The 17,592-nt window shown below is 33.8% G+C and overlaps 1 protein-coding gene across 2 annotated transcripts in view; it reads left to right on the forward strand.

Moving 5' to 3' along the window:
* LOC148952311 (uncharacterized) overlaps positions 1-17,592 on the forward strand; it is a 391,162-nt gene that overhangs the window by 144,020 nt on the left and 229,550 nt on the right. For both annotated transcript variants that reach the window (XM_089088921.1, XM_089088922.1), the window contains exon 3: positions 9,285-9,448. In XM_089088921.1, the coding sequence (XP_088945047.1) occupies positions 9,285-9,448 (164 nt within the window). The remainder of the gene's footprint in view (positions 1-9,284; positions 9,449-17,592) is intronic.

Consider the following 17,592-nt stretch of genomic DNA (forward strand, 5'->3'; position numbering starts at 1 on the left):
TAATACATATACGTAATAAAAAAACAATAAAAAAAAACAAGCGATACGGCTCAATAGTAATCGAAACTTTTAAAAACGGAATTTTGATGTCAATATATGTATCAAAAGAATGGGCTTATAATGCTGATTCTCAATATATAGATTTTATTAGGTTTAGTGTTACTCATCAAAGGCTACGAGCCTGAGAAAATTTACCTGATTTTTTAAAGAGGGGGGAAACATCCCCTACAAGTGAAAGAATTTTAATGAAAATCACACCGTCAGATTCAGCGTGTCAGAAAACCCTATTACATAGGTTTCAAGCTCATATCTGCAAAAATCTGCAACTTTGTATTTTTTGCCAGAAGAAAAATATACGAATATAAAAGTTCGTTACGTAAGTTAATTTGTAAATTACGTCAGAACCAAATTTAGAGACAGCCATTTAACAAAAGAAAAGTAAGATTTTTTTGCAAATTCTGTTTACTTATTCAATGACGGTGAGCCAAAATAAAAGCTGCATTAAATAAAAAACGATCAGAAATTAAATAAAAAAAACAAGTTTTTTAAACTGAAAGTAAGGGGTGACATTAAAACTTAAAAGGAACAGAAATTATTCCGTATATAAAAGGGGCTGTCCCCTCCTCAACACCTCGCGCGTTGCGCTGAAGTTTGACTCTATCTCACAACTTTATTTTTTTTAACAATAAAAAACTTTAGCGTAAATAGCGATGCGTTTAGGAGGGGACAGCCCCTTTCAAATACGGAATAATTTCTGTTCTTTTTAAGTTTTAATGTCGCTCCTTACTTTCAGTTAAAAAAACTTGTTTTTTTTATTTAATTTATTGTTAGGATCCGAGGCGATTTTATTTCACTGGTGCACATGTCAAAAATACATGACATCTCGTTCCACTTCTTTTTTTACAGGATTGCATGTGAATAGCACTTTTAATCATTTGTGCTTAGACATTTAACTGACGATAATGGACTGTTTAGTATTATATCACTTTTGGAAAATTAAATCAATAGGAAGAGACATTTACACACAATAGATTGTTTTAATTAAACTGAAAAAGAAGGATTTTACGCAAAAAACTTTTTATGAAGATTAAAAGCTAATTGAAGCTCTAAAAGTATTTAAGCTAATCCCCAAATTAAATGGAAAGGAAGCATTTATTAGCAAACTGAAAGGCAAAACTACCATACACAAGCACTGATATGGAATCCTAAAATGTATGAATTTTACAGGTATATTACACTTTTCTCTAGAACTTAGTTCTCTCCCCCAAGCAGCAATTAGGAAATGATACTGTGTCTCTGAATCTCTGAATGTTGACACCAAGTAGTGGACGATTTATGGGTCAAACGAGCAAGGAAAGTTGTAATGGACATCTCAACAACAGCCTTCTAAAGCCCAGATCAGCTTCAAAGAATTGCTGTTTTTTACTTTAAGGCGCAATATTGTTTTTGAAAGTTAGTTCCGGACGCTAATATTTAAAAAAGTACTTCGAAGAAATAGTAAACTGCTTGTTTTTTCCCCTGATAGCTCATTAACTGAATTTTTTGGTGTGATTCTATAGCTCTCTGCTAGCCATACCCAAAGAGTGTTGGAAACTACTAGTGTGGATACTGGTGCTTGATGGATGCCATCTAGCATTTAGCAAAATTGTTCGAACCTAAAATGCTGCACACCTGTCTTGTTTTACACTTAAAAAAATCATTAGTAGGGCAAAGAAAGAAGAATTTTCCCCGCAATAGGTCTACCAGCTCCATGTAAAACAGCCTATTTATTCTGCCAAAGATTTAACCTGCCCAATCTAATCAAGGTCTATTTTTGGAAGACTGGATTTTAATTTAAATAATTCCTGAAAATAAATACGGATAGACTAAAACTTATAGAGAAATTTCAGCTTTAATAATTTGGCATTGCAGGTTAATTACTGCAAATATCTAATTTCCTTTGAAAATTTCTAGATTTTTCATAAAGTTGCTGAGTGCTGCATTAATTGTGTTGCTAGTAATTTTAATCCCCATCTTCCTGTTTTAAGTCGTCAAAGATCCAACTCATATATGTTTCCCCTTCTTTTGTTTGGGTCTAAATAATTAATATAATTTTAGTTGTAAAAGGTTCAAGTGTTTTAGACAATAGAAATTTTTAACTATGGAATTGTATTCCGCTTTCTTTGGATTTCTTAGAGCAAAAAACATGTTGAACACCCAAACGGCGTGTGCAAGTTTCACTAATATAGACGCAAATTATCAGTTCACAACTGTAGGCTAGCTTACAGATGATATGTGCCTAAGCATTTGAAATGTAGTGAAGTCAATACTTTCAACTGCTACTGCACATAATATCGACATCTTGAATGACAAGTTTAGACTCTTCGAACTGGACATATTAGGAGTTTGGGAAACTTATATTCCAGGGATAGGAAACATGAACATTAGGTGATATAGAATTAATTTACTCAGGCAGAAAGTAGGGCTGATGATGAGTAAGGAAGCTGCTAAGTCTTGTTTAGGTTGGGAAGGTATTAATAATAGGATGTAAGTGACTAATTTTATGGCTAAACAGTGGAGGGTATCAGTCATAGTTGCATCTGGCCTTGTGGAACGGAAAAATGGAGATAGTAGTGACTAAAATGAACTTTACTTACTGCTACTAAACTTTAGTAAACAAATAGACAGGTTCCAGGCCGAAATATGGTATTTTTATTAAAAGATTTAAATGCCCAGGTTTATAGACATGGGGATAGATGGTATCCTAGCCTTGGTAAATTTGGTGTAGGATATGCTGTTTATGGAAGTACTGAAACTAACTAAGCTTAAAAACACTTTTAACCCCCATGGGAGTCACTTACAAATGCATTTGTGAAAAAAATACATTTATGATTCATAAATGCATGTGTGTAAAAAAAATATACGGAATTGGGAGACAAACGGTATAGTCGTGGAACTTTGTGATGAGGAAGGAGGGGGAGGGAAAGGATATCCCTTAGGCCTTCCTCCCATTCGTGTAGCGGGGGTGTTCCTGCTGCATAGTAACTAAAAATAAAAATCTGGCTAATGGAGGAAGGAGAAACCCGTGGATTAAACTGACACTTTTTTACGGTTCTTCTCTTCAAAATTCATCAAAGCAAGGCTGTGTTGCGAAATGACACTTCAGTCTGTACTTCGTTTTGTGATTTTATACTATTGAAGCTTCAGCAAACAACAACAAAAAACAATTGTTAACATCCGCAATACTTCAATATCTTATTTTGTGAAATCTAAGAAAGGATAGAATTCCACGCAAACTTACATTTAGCTAAAAACTAAATTTTGATTTTTCTGGGACCTTATGTCAACTTCAGCCTTCTTTGCAGGCTTCTTATTTTCGTGACAGTAATTCCTAAGCATCGGCCCAGAGGCAAGAAACATCTTAATGATTCTTTCAAGAAAATTCGCTTTCCCTTCTACTGGTTGGTTTCCTGAATCTATTACTGATTGAATAATTATTTCCGAATCACGAACTATTTTTACCAGATCTTTTCAAATGGGTACTTAAGATTTCTGTGAGCTCCTCGGTGTCTGTTTTGCTACAGACGCTCTTCTTATAAGATTAAATAAAAAAAAACACAAGTTTTTTAACTGAAAGTAAGGAACGACGTTAAAACTTAAAACGAACAGAAATTATTCCGTATATGAAAGGGGCGTATATGTCCCCTCCTCAACGCCTCGCTCTTTACGCTACAGTTTTTTATTTAGAAAAAATAGAGTTGTGAGAAAGTCAAACCGTAGCGTAAAGAGCGAGGCGGTGAGGAGGGGACAGCCCCCTTCATATACGGAATAATTTCTGTTCGTCTTAAGTTTTACCGTCGTTCCTTACTTTCTGTTAAAAAAGCTTGTTTTTTTTAATTTAATTTTTGAACGTTTTTGAATTAATGCAGGTTTTGATTTTGGCTCACCGTACATGAATAATTAAAACAAAATTTGCATATTAATTTCAATTTTATTTCGTTAAATGGCTTTCTCGAAACTTGTTTAATTTTATTTACGAACTTACGAATTAACTTACGTAACGAACTTCTACATTTATATATTTTTAATACGTATATTAGGGGGTTCGCTCCCTAGTCAATACCTTGCTCTTTAAGCTATTAAATAAAAAACAAGTTTTTTTTAACTGAAAGTAAGGAGCGACATTAAAACTTAAAACGAACAGAAATTATTCCGTATATGAAAGGGGCTGTCTCCTCCTCAATGCCTCACTCTTTAAGCTAAAGTTTTTTATTATTTTAAAAAATAAAGTTGTGAGACAGAGTCAAACTTTAGCGTAAAGAGCGAGGCGTTGAGGAAGGGACTTCCCCTTTCATATACGGAATAATTTCTGTTCGTTTTAAGTTTTAATGCCGCTCCTTACTTTCAGTTAAAAAAAACTTGTTTTTTTTATTTAATTTCTGAACGTTTTTGAATTGATGCAGCTTTGATTTTGGGTCACCGTGCATGATTAATTAAAACGAAATTTGCACATTAATTCTACTTTTTTGGCTAAATGGCTCTCTCAAAATTTTGTTCTGACGTAGCTTAGGAATTAACTTACGTAACGAACTTCTATATTCGTATGTTTTATTACACATATTAGGGAGTTTGCCCCCTAGTCGATACCTTGCTCTTTACGCTAAGTGCGAATTTTGTTCGAATCAGAAACCCCTGAATCACAAAGGCCGGTTAATTAGAATAGATAGCTCTTTTGAAAGTACTAAAAAAAACTTTAGTGTAAAGGGCGAGGTATTGACTAGGGGGCGAACCCCCTCATGTACGTAATAATCTCTTTTCTTTGTTAGTTTTAATGTTACTCCTTACTTTCAGATGAAAGAAACTGTTTTTTTTATTTAATTTCTGATTGTTTTCTAAATAATGCCGAGAAACGCAGCGCCCTCTTCAGATATATGTCACTTCCCCTAAGAAAACATCATCCCTGGAATGATCCTCCCCCCTCCATAACCCCTTCCTCTGACACCCCCCGTAAAAAAATCCCTCCTGAAACGTCTGTTTACTTCCCATTAACCAATACTATATGTAAATAATGGGCAAAGTTCATAACTTCTAGCCCTTTTGCCGGGAACTGTGGGGGATTAAGTCATCCTCAAAACATAATTATTAGATTTTTGACAATGTTGATCGTAATGGATATCTCAAGATTTGTATTTGGTTACTTTTGGAAAAAGATGAGCATGGGAGGGGGCCAAGTCGCTCTCCAATTTTTTGGTCACTTAAAAGGGGCACTAGAACTTTTAATTTTTGTTCAAATGAGCTCTTTGACGATATTCTAGGACTACTGGATCGAAACGATCACCCCTGGGAAAATAAAAAAAACAAACAAACAAACAAACAAAAAACAAATAAACACGCATCCATGATCTTTCTTCTGACAAAAAATGCAAGATTCCACATTTTTGCAGATACGAGCTTGAAACTTCCGCGGTAGGGTTTTTTGATGCGTTGAATCCGATGGTGTAATTTTCATTAAAGTTCTATGATTTTTTTGGGGTGTTTCCCCCTTTTTTCGAAAATAAGGCAAATTTTCTCAGGCGCATAATTTTTGATTGGTAAAACTAAGCTTGATAAAACTTATATATTTGAAATCAGCATAAAATTTTAATTCTATTGATGTATCTATGAGTATCAAAATTCCGGTTTTTAGAGTTTGGTTACTATTGAGCCGGGTCGCTCCTTACTTACAGTTCGTTACCACGAACTGTTTGAAAGTTCGAATTTTGTTCGAATTCTTTAAAAATGACCGCTTAATCACAAAGGCCGTTAATTAGAATAAATAGCTCTTATGAAAATACTAAAACATTTTTTGTTTAAAGAGCGAGGTATTGACTAGAGGGTGAACCCAATCATATACGTAATATTTTCTGTTCGTTTAAGTTTTGATGTTGCTGCTTACTTTCAGTTGAAAAATTTGTTTTTTTTTACTTAATTTCTGATCTTTTTTTTAAGTAATGCTGGGAAATCCGGCATCCCCTTCATAGCAATTTCCCTTCCCCCATAAAAACTTCCTTCATGGAAAGATCCTCCCATATAACCCTCGACCCCCCCCCCCTCCCCACTACCAGAAAAATCACCCCTGAAAATGTCTGTATACTTCCCAATAACCAATACTATATGTTAACATTGCGTAAAGTTCATAACTTTCAACCCTCTCCCCGAGGACTTCGGGGGATTAAGTCATCCTAAAAGACATAGTTTTCATATTTTCGACCATGTTGAACAAAATGGATATCTCAAAATTTTGATCGGGAGACTTTGGGAAAAAATGAGCGTGGGAGGGGGCCTAGTTAACCTCCATTTATTTTGGTCACTTAAAAAGGGCACTAGGACTTTTAATTTCCGTTCCTATGAGCCCTCACACGATATTATAGGACCACTGGGTCGATACGATCACCCCTCTGGGAAAAAAACAAATAAACACGCATCCGTGATCTTTCTTCTGGTAAAAAATGCAAAATTCCCCATTTTCGTAGATAGGAGCTTGAAACCTCTACAGTAGGGTTCTCTGATAAGCTGAATATGATGGTTTGATTTTCATTAAGGTTCTATAATTTTTAGGGGGTCTTTCCCCTTTTTTTCGAAAATAATGCAAATATTCTCAAGCGCGTAACTTTTGATGGGTAGGAAAGTATGAACATACTCTGAAAGTATGTCAAATTTTTTCGATCCGAATTCTTTTTCGGAAAGTTTGTCTAAATCAGAAGGTAGAGCAAACTTGGAAGAAAAAAACACTATTGTTACAGCAAATATAATATTATGAATACACTATTTATCCCTTTCTATGAATCAAAATGATTTGTTTGATTTAATAATTTGTGTTGGTTTAATTAAATAAAGACAGAGAAAGGTGATTTCTTTAAATTTATAATTGACAGAACATAAAAGAAAGAAAATAATTATTTGTTTACAGTTAGGGAATTGATTTTGTCAATTCTAATATCTTTCAATTTTTGAAAATGACTTTTATCGTGCCAGACAGTTTTTATAAGTTAATCATCAGTCATAGATGCTTTTAAGAATATTAGCAAACGAGAAACTTAAGACGAGCCTAATTTAAATTTGTGTCTGTTCTAGATCTAAATTTGAACTAGATCCAGATCTGGCACGAATCATTGGTAAGCTTTTAGGACACGACTCTTGTGAGGGCAGCACTGTGGTTTTGTTTCTTTGGTACTGATAAAACGAAATAGTTGTCAACCCCTCGTAACTTTCCAAATATTAGGTCCTAAGAAGAAATTTTCCTTTAGAAAAATTATGACCTATTCCTTAAGGATGGTCCCAAAAAATGATGATCGACTTAAATCTAACTTTGTTCTTTGATTCCTGACACTCGATCAATATTGTTACTTTAAAAAACATACCATACATGCAACTAATGTTGTGTTACTTCGCCCCAAAACATAAAATTTATCCTTTTTTTGTTGTTGTTGGGTTCACATATATATACGAAACTAATAACAGGTCCACCAACCAGCAAATTGTGCAAACCCATCATGGTGAAAGGTACTTTAATAGACTATTGTCTTCTTCTTTTTACATAATTATAAAATTAAGTATAACATGAAACTTCCTCCTTTTGGCGGAGGTATTTTTAGTGCTTGGTTCCAGATTTTGTTTAATTGATCCTTCTTTTCCCCGCCAAAGTGGAGTGTTGAAAAGTCTTTCAGACCTACAAATGAAACATGGCAAGTTTATCTTTTCGCCTAGAAGACATGGTCGGTATATTTTATTTTGTAAAAGAAGAGAGCTAGGCTACGTTGTTTTTAGTCTTATTTCAAATGCCTTAAGGATACAACTAATGCAGATGCAAAGCCTTCTGGCTTGTTTTATAGAAAAGTATTTATAAACAGTATTTATTCATCTTTGTCGTGTGCTAATAAACTTGCACATCAATTTGGAAATAGTAGAACCACACACCAGGCTCTCTCTTTCCTCAAAGTAGTAGGAAAGCTTTAGTATCGATTCCTGTACAAATAATAAGAGATTCCTCTGTCGAATAATTTTTTTCCTTTCAAATTGATTGCCTCCATAGGCCATGTATTTGGTATAAGGGCCTTGAACTTCTGAACGTTCCAAATCTGACGACTCTGAAGAGACGACTAGTAATTCACAAGATTGGAAGATAAGACTGGCTATTTAATCCCAAGAAGAGTCTTTTGCCTTCCTCTATCTTATGGGACCAATGGAAGCTCCTGTCAAAGAAATTACTTTGCTCCACCATTTTATTGACTTTCTTTTACCGAGTCGCCAAAAATATTGGGGGAAGGTACCCCCCTCCTTCATATGTGACATCCTTTACCTGCCGACACACGAAGTCAACGAACCAGGATATGTATATGAGACAAGGACTTGTGTGACGTATTTGGTAGAAAGAGAGATTGCGACAAAGAGGGAGGAGTAAATAACATAGAGATCTCACCGAAGGAGGGTATTCTCTAGGTTTTATTCCCGTAGAATAATGGTATGGAAGAAAATAAAAAATTCAACCAGATAAAAATGAATCGTTAAAGCTTATAAAAAATCAAGTGAAAGGCAATATGATATATATATATATATATATATATATATATATATATATATATATATATATATATATATATATATATATATATATATATATATATATATATATATATATATATATCGCTGGTCTTTGCTATTAGTCAAGTTTATTGTAAAGGGGTTGGGTTTGACCAAAATGATTGTAAAGGGGGTGGGTCTGACCAAAATGATTGTAAAGGGGGTGGGTCTGACCAAAATGATTGTAAAGGGGGTGGGTCTGGCCAAAATAATTGTAAAGGGGATGGGTCTGACCACTACCTACAAAATATGAAACTGTTACCATTTGTTTATTTCTGATCTTTTAATAAATACAGAATAACTTATTCTTTAGTTGTATTCCCCTTCCAAAAAAGTTGGGTTGTTCCTGAAAGAGAAAATTCTGAGAGTGAGGAAGAATTTTTCTTTTCTGTCTACTTAGAATTTTATGAAAGTACTAGATAAAGTACTAGATAAGACAGTGTCTTAAAGACACTGCATATTTATTTTTAGATGATTTTTTTCCCATTTAATGTCCCATGTAATAAGAAAATTTTTTTCCAATTTTTTTTCCCATGTAATAAGAAATATTTGGTAATTTTAACCCATTTTCTTAATAAATGAAAAAAAACTGAATTTCTTGTTAAGTAGAAAAGGAGCTTCATACTGATTCTTCTAGCACTATATTCCTTTTTCATGGATTATTAATTGTTTTCTTTTTGATTCAGTCACACACTTTTTGGACGATTTTGAAGAAACCGAGAGTCCACAACCGGTTACACCTATTGGTGATCCGAACTATTTTGATTTACAAGCGTCGTCCAATGTGACTGCGCTGGAAGGACAAACAGGATTTCTTACTTGCAGGATACGGAGAAGGGGAAATTGGACGGTATGTATTAGTTTTACTAATTATTTTTCGTTTTTATTGTTGTTTTTTTTTCATATTTTTCCTTTCTATAAATTCATTATTGTAGAATATTGTTCGTTACACGTCCATCCAAAAGAAAAGTAACCCCCAGATTGTTATTTTTGAAACCATGTTCGTAATGGTTGAAGCTTGACTTCAATAGATTAGGTTAGGAATGTCGGAAAATAGTAATATTATGAAAGTACAAACCATACTATGACCTTAAGAAGGTTTAGTGGAGTGATAGCCCTCCCTACTCTTGTTTGTGATAGTTTCTCTTTTCTTTAAGTTCGGCTGGATCATTCAAATTTTCTTTGTTTCGTTAGTTTCATTCCCCCTCCCTCTTTCCTCGTTTAACTCCGGTATCCATCGGTAAGTAGTGTTAAAAGACGTAATTCATCATAATATTGTTCCTCTTTAATATACTAATTGCATAGGTTGGAACTTCAGATAGATTAATTCAAACTCGTCCACTAGCTTATTGTGCTCACACTGGTGCGTACTTGCCAAAAAATTCTTGGGTTTTGTGAGAATGTGGCTTCATTTATCAGAGTGGATAGTGTTATAAAGTTTTTTTCTTTTTTATTTGCAAGTTTTAAGTTGCTTCTGTGAAGTTTGTTTACACGATTAAAAACACCAAATGTAGACCACAAAATTTTAGCGGATGGAAACAATTCCTTCTGCATATATCCATACTACACATAGCAGAAAAAGCACTTGTTAGATTAGGCCTATTACCAGTGTTAAGTAAAGTAAAAATGAAAATTTTGTGTTAAAAGTAAAGGATTTTGCTTTTTCAATCAGGGTAACCCCTGGGAAAAACAAAAGCCATATGTACGTGAGAAAAAATAAACAATCGAAAACAAAACAAAAACAAGATTTTTTTTTAATTAAGTAGAAAGCATCGTTAAAACTCAAAACGAGAAAAACAGTAAGGAGGGTGGCTACCTCTTCAACTTTCTGCTCGTAAAGTTCATGTGGTTGTTTTGCCTTACTGAAAACTCGCTAGAATGCAAAAGATACCCCATTTGTTACTAGAGTTTTCGAAAAATAGAATTATTTTCATGTTCTCAACCAAAAATATCGAAATTTCATTCTTTTTTGTGAAGCGTCAGCAACCCCTTGAATGTTATTCCTACAAGATTAAGGTGGCAAAAGACCCCCTCCTATTCAGGGTAATTTTCACTCATTTTAATTTTAATATATTCGAAATTAATATATATGCTCTTTAATTATATTTGGAAACACTTGTTCTGAAACTAACCACATATGAGGAACGGAGGATTTTTAATTCTTAATGGGACCAGAAGTATCCAATTTATCTTTAAAAGAAATAAACAGAGATACTTAAAGTCTCTGTGAATATTTTTAAGGTGTCAAGATCTTACGAAAGATTTTGCAAGTGCCATTAAACAACATATTCGACACGGCCCTTTTTCCGAGAAAAACAAACTAAAAGATATTTTTCATAAAAATCATCTTGGGACACATAAAAAAACAGTTTATTACTCCTCTTAGACTCGACTGTAAGAGAATATCGTCAGGAGCTAAAAGCTTAAAAATATGACAAAATAAAATTCGCCATCTCTTATATCCTTCCGATAGCAGGAATCTTTTTATCTTCATGACAGTTCCCAAGAGGCTTGATTGGAGGAAAGTCACTTAGGGTATCAATTTCATGGAAGTATATTGTCAAAGGAAACAATATTCTTTGAGATACAACGCTTCGTGTTCTTTACCCATGTCGGTGAAGACTCTTTCAAGCTTTGTAGCAAAATAAAAATTGATTCCATGGATAATATATTTAGATTTTCCTCATATATAAATACATAGTGCTTTCTTATCAGCTAGAGCAGTGGTTCTCAGAATATGGTACGTGTATCCCTTGGGGGTATACAAAAAAGGGGTACGCGGCCGGCCATCAAAAAAATAAAACAACCCTTTAACTCTAGGACTGGCAATTTTATTTATATTTTAGCTATAGCTATGGTTTAATTAGTACTGGTAACCAAGAAGGGGTACCTAAGAAGTCTTGTGGGTAAAAAGGGGTACGGTGTCTAAATATGTTGGGGAACCACTGAGCTAGAGCATACCAATTTTTATGTCAGTGTCTGCAAGGCTGTAAATATCACGAAAGTCTATAAAAATGAAAGTCGTGATTTCCTTTCCCGCAAAAACAAAAGAGTCCTTGAAAAAAATGTCTGCAAGGCTAAGGACTTTACAACAGTAAATGGAAGTTTCATTGGTATAAACAATGAGTTCTGAACTAAAGCTAACCTTGGCTGAAAATAAATTATTTACAGTAGATAAAAGGATGCGAATTTCATGGACCTGATTCAAGATCTTAACAACCAAAAAGTATTTAATTAAGTTAAATTTTTTTGCGAGTTGGGAGGTAAAATAACCCCCCCCCCAAAAAAAAACGGTTAGTTTCTCCCAAGAATAAATAGCATTTTATCAACAATTACTTTTTGAAATTAAGACCCTCAATATGCCACTAATACTAATATAAGCTTATATGAAATAAAGAAAAAAAAATACTTTTCTGTTCGCACCTTCAACTCCCATAAGTTGTACCAGGTAAATCCTGAATCTACACTCTTCATTTTGGAGATTTTGTGTTGCTTTTATATAATTCTTGGAATAAAAATTCAAATCAGAGATTAAATTTTCCTTTTTAACTACAGTTTTTTTTTGTCACTAAGCACTAAGAAACGTCTTAAAGGGAGTTCGGGCTAATTTTGGTTTATTTTAATTATCCTAGATTAAGCTGTATAAGGTTTGTTTATTATTATTATTATTATCATTATTGTTTTAGGTGGACTCACTAAGTTGAGGCTATGGCCACAAAGGCCCATTGCCTTAACACCCAAAAAAGGTTTGGTTACTAAAAAATAGAAGCCAAAAACACACTGGCTTAACCACAGGGAGGGAAGAGTGGGTTATTTTTTTACTTCAATGAATGAAAGCTGCCAGCAGAATCTTTTGCAAGTTCTAGCGATAGTACCATCTTAGTATGACTGTTTCTTGTTTAACTCAAATTTTAAACGTTCCACCAGAGAGCAAATTTTAATGCGTAGCAATGTAGTCTTTCATTAAGCGTCGTTTGGTTGCAGCCAATATATTCTACCTTCATTACTTTTACCTTTACTATACCTATATTCTACCTACTTTTACTATACCTTTATTACTTTCATATCTAAGTGATAACAAAAACCTCATTTTCCTGCTAAAGTAGGTCTATGATAAATCAAATTTATTGCCTTTTGATCGTTTTAATTTTCTATTATACAAGGGTACTCAGAGCAATAGCAACGTGCTTTCCTCGTGTTCTATTGTTCTGATATCATGACGAGATCCTTCAAGCTGCTCTTCGCTAATATAGACTTCATTTTCATGGACTGCGATCAGACTTTATTACCCAGTCGCTCGGTAAAATTTACAAACTCTAACAACACTAAACTACTTATTTAAAACATACAGAAAAAAAATATTAATAAATAAACTGTTAATAAAAATATAGATAAGTATAAAAAAAACTCTCTATATACACACATAATTAAATAAGTAAATTATTAAATATAAATAAGTACTTAATAATTCATTTCAAAGCTCAAGTCCATAAAGTCCTTTCAAATTTGAGGGTGAACATGCACATCCTACCTTGCATACAAATTGTATTCAATAACACTAAATGTTACTTTACCGTGATTAGTTCCTGGAAATAAACCTCTCTATATACTATGGATATAAATACACTAATTACTTCTCCTATCTTTATTAATAAATTGAATTAAAAGCTTCAGTGTATTTAAAAACGACAGAAGTAAGCACTTAAAAGAAAGGGAAACGTTAGATTCGTCTTAAATGAATTTAGTAAACAAATTAGTAAATGATTTGTTATATATTAAGTAACAAATCTAGCTACTTAATATGAAGCAAGTATTTCAAACAATCAAGGGTAAAGAGATCAATTTAAGCATTACTTTCTCAAGAAAAGAGTTTAGATTTTTGAAGTTGAGACCAAATTTAAATATCGTAACTACGATTCTTAAAAATGCATCTTTAATCATACATAATAGTATTTTTTGTTTTGTTTTTGAGAAGTACTTTTGTAAGCTCATTGACTTCATCACAACTAAACTATATAGAATAAAAATCAAAGAACTTGGGTTTAAATTTGTTTAATAGAGCGTAAAATACATACCTAAATATATTTATCATAACCTGATATTTCTTAGATTTCTTATGTTTAAAAAAGATTTTGTTTTGAATTTCATATAATAGTTCTTAGTTTAATTTGGTCATTGCTCAAATACTAAATAGAATTGTGAAATATATTAACCCAGGAACTGGTCAACTTGAGGTTTGTCATAGGATTGAATAGAAAGTTGCTTGAAATAAACTTGAAACTGGGAACTTGAATAGGTACATTAAGAAAAGATTGAGAATAACACTGTGATAGCTACCCCTCCCTTATGGAGTTCTACGTGAATTTTGTATTCCTGCCACAGTCGTGGAAGAATATATATGCCCTGATTGAACGTTTTCATCTCAAGTAGCAACGAACTTGCCTGAAAAAGCTCTTGATGAGTCTCTTTTCATCTCTATAAAAGGAACTGTTAGAAAGGAAAAAAACTAGACTTTTTGAAGATAGCAATCATGCTTAGGTTTGTACATCAAAGAGAAGAAGCAGCAAGGCTGTGTCAACAGAAGACACAAATTTTTCGTTTTTTTAACATCCTATGGTGTTAAGACAATTCACTTACCTTTTTTTTTATTTTGAGGAATGTTCCCCTCCCTAAATAGCCTCCAAAGAGAAGAGATAAGCAGAATACCAACCTTTAGATAAGTGTTATTTAATGGAAGTTATTCTTTTTAGCCTTGTCAAAAAAGACTAATTACTGTACGTCATTAATTATCTCTGATTTTACAACGTTTTTAAAACTAAATATTGGGTTTTAAAACTATTTTTATTTATTTTTTTTTAAAGCCAAAATGTTGACTATAGTAACGCCATCTTGCCTCATAGTGTAAATGTGAAGAAAAAAAAAACCATATATCTAAGATTTAGGCAGTAAAATGTATATGCAAGTCAAGCTTTTAGACTAATTTCAGGACCATCGCTTGATTCTATAATAAATTACGTAGCACTTATGCTCTTTTATTTTGCTGAAAAGCAGAGTCATACAGCATCCGTGACCACTAAGAGAATAGGTCACAGTCAGCAATAATTTTTTTTTTTAGTATTTTATGGGCTCCTATGTACCGGGACCACCTCTAGATTCTCATGTTTAGAGAGTTACTATTTCTAGCAGAAGTCCAATGGGTTGACTCCTCGAACTTCAAACTATTTCAAGGGTATAAAATCTTAAGCATATTACTTGTTACCCAATGTACGATTGATAAATCACTTGGAGTAAGTAAATAAAAAACAAGCTTTTTCAACTGAAAGTAAGGGGCAACATCAAAACTTAAAACTAACAGAAATGATTTCGTATATGAAGGGGGATGCCCCCTCCAAAACACCTCGCTTTTTACGTTAAAGTTTTTTAGTACTTTTGAAAAAAGCTTCTTATTGTTCTAATTAAACGACCCTTGTGTTTCAGGAGTCGTTCTTAAAGAATTGGGACAAAATTCAAATTATAGCGGAAAGAGCAAGGTTCTTAGGAGCGGGAATCCCACTTCATACACTTAATAATTTCTGTTTGTTTTAAGTTTTAGCGTTGCTCCTTACTTTCAGTTGAAAAAACTTGTTTTTATTTTATTTTATTTCTGATCGTTTTTTAAATAATGCCAGGAAATTTGGTCACACCTCCACGGAGAATTCCCCTCCCTGCGGAAAAGTTCTCAAAACAATTCAATCCCTGTAAAGATTTACCCCGGACATTTATCGTTAACAGCTCCACGTGTAAAATTGAGACAGAAAAGAGAAAGCAAGACATATAAAAACAATTTTGAATAGGAATTTAGGCAAATTTCCCCAGTGTTAAATATCCCCTGATAAGTTCATCATCTGGAAACTTCCCTCCCTATTGAAAATTATCACGTGGAAAAACCACAGCAGAAAATTCGTCACCCCCTATCCAAAAATGTATGTATACTTCCCAATAACAAATACCATGCGTAAACAACGGACAAATTTTATAAATAACAAACCTTTCCCCTGGGGCTGTGGGAGGGTCATGTTAATTAGAAAGGGATGGTTATTGGGCCTTTCAACTATGATGAACAAAATAGAAATCTCAAAATTTTGATCGGAGGATTTTGGGAAAGAGGGGCGAGGGAGGGGGTCTAGTTGCCCTCCAATCATTTTGGTCTCTTAAAAAGGCCTCTAGAACTGTAAATTTCCGCTCGAATGGGCCCTTTCTCGATATTTACTAGGACCAATGGGTCGGACAATCACCCCGGAAAAAAAAACAACAACAACAAAATAAACACGGATTCGTGATCTTTCTTCCGGCGAAAAAAAGAAAATTCCGCATTTTTGCAGATAGGAGGTTGAAACCTCTGAAAGAAGGTGTTTTTATGCGCTGAATCTGATGGTGTGATTTTCATTAAGATTTTTAGACTTTTAGGGGGTGTTCCTCCTTTTTGAAAAAAAAACAGGCAAATTTTCTAAGGCTCGTGGTTTTTGATCTGTAACACTAGACTTAATGAACTTATAAATTCAGAATCAGCATAATAAGCTGATTTTTTTTGTATATCTATCTATATCAAAATTCCGGTTCTTAGAGTTTTAGTTACTATTGAGCCTCGTCGCTCCTTACTTTTTTTTTTAATACGTACATGAAGTGGATGCACCCCCCCCCCCCGTCAGCATATCGCTCTTTAAGATAAAGTATTTTAATACTTTTAAAAAAGCTTTTTATTGTTCTAATTAAACGAACCTTGTGTTTCAGGAGTCGCTCTTCAAGAATTGGGACAAAATTCAAACTTTAGTGTAAAGAGCGAGGTGTTGAGGAGGGGGAATCCCCATTGATATACGTAAAACTTTCTGTTCATTTTAAGTTTTAATGTTGCTCCTTACTTTCAGCTGACAAAACATGTCTTTTTTTATTTAATTTTTGATCGTTTTTTAAATAATACCAGGAAATCTGGCCCCACCTCCGCGGAGATATCCCCCTCTCCACTGAAAAATTCTCACGACAATTAAATCCTGGTGAAAATTTACTCCGGACAATTACCCTTAACAAATCCATGCGTAAAATTGAAACGGAAAAGAGAAAGCAAGACATATACAATGAATTCTGTATAGGAATTCAGGCAAATTTCCCATTATAAAATTTTTCCTGACAATTTCGTCCCCTGAAAACTTCTCTCTCTGTGGAAAATTCTCCCGTGGAAAAACCCCAGCAGAAAATTCGCCCTCCCCCTATCCAAAAATGTATACATACTTCCCAATAATAGATACTATGCGTAAACAATGGGCAAATTGTATAACTTGAAGACCTTTCTCCTGGGCTGTGGGGAGGTCTTGTTATATCCAAAGGCATAGTTATTGGACATTTCTACTATGATGAACAAAATGGCTATCTCAAAGTTTTAACCACACGATTTTGGGAAGAAGGGACTGTGAGGGGACCTAGTTGCCCTCCAATCTTTTTGATCACTGAAAAAGGGCACTAGAACTTTTAATTTCCGTTCGAACAAGCCCTTTCTCGATATTCTAGGACCAATGGGTCGACACGATCACCCCTGGAGAAAATTAAACACGCATCCGTGATCTTTCTTCCGGCAAAAAATAGAAAATTCCACATTTTTTCAGATAGGAGGTTGAAACCTCTAAAAGAAGGTTCTCTGATACGCTGAATCTGTGTAATTTTTGATAAGATTCTTCGGCTTTTAGTGTGTGTTTCGCTCTTTTTGGAAAATCAGAGCTTTCATGTGTAACACTGAACTTAATGAATTTATATATTTGGAATCAGCATAAAAATCCGATTCTTTTGATGTATCTATCGGTGTCAAAATTCCGTTTTTTCCAGTTTCGGTTACTATTGAGCCACGTCGCCCCTTACTTACAGTTCGTTACCATAAACTGTTTGAGAAAAAAGTACTGTACAGGGGTGTTTATAATGCTAGTTTTTGTAAGTTCTTTTCTTCAACTCGAAAGTAAATTGAACTTG

The sequence above is a fragment of the Artemia sp. Qi Xiang Cuo genome, chromosome 5 (assembly GCF_049724085.1).
Source record: "Artemia sp. Qi Xiang Cuo chromosome 5, ASM4972408v1, whole genome shotgun sequence".
In the NCBI taxonomy this organism is placed as follows: Eukaryota; Metazoa; Arthropoda; class Branchiopoda; order Anostraca; family Artemiidae; genus Artemia; species Artemia sp. Qi Xiang Cuo.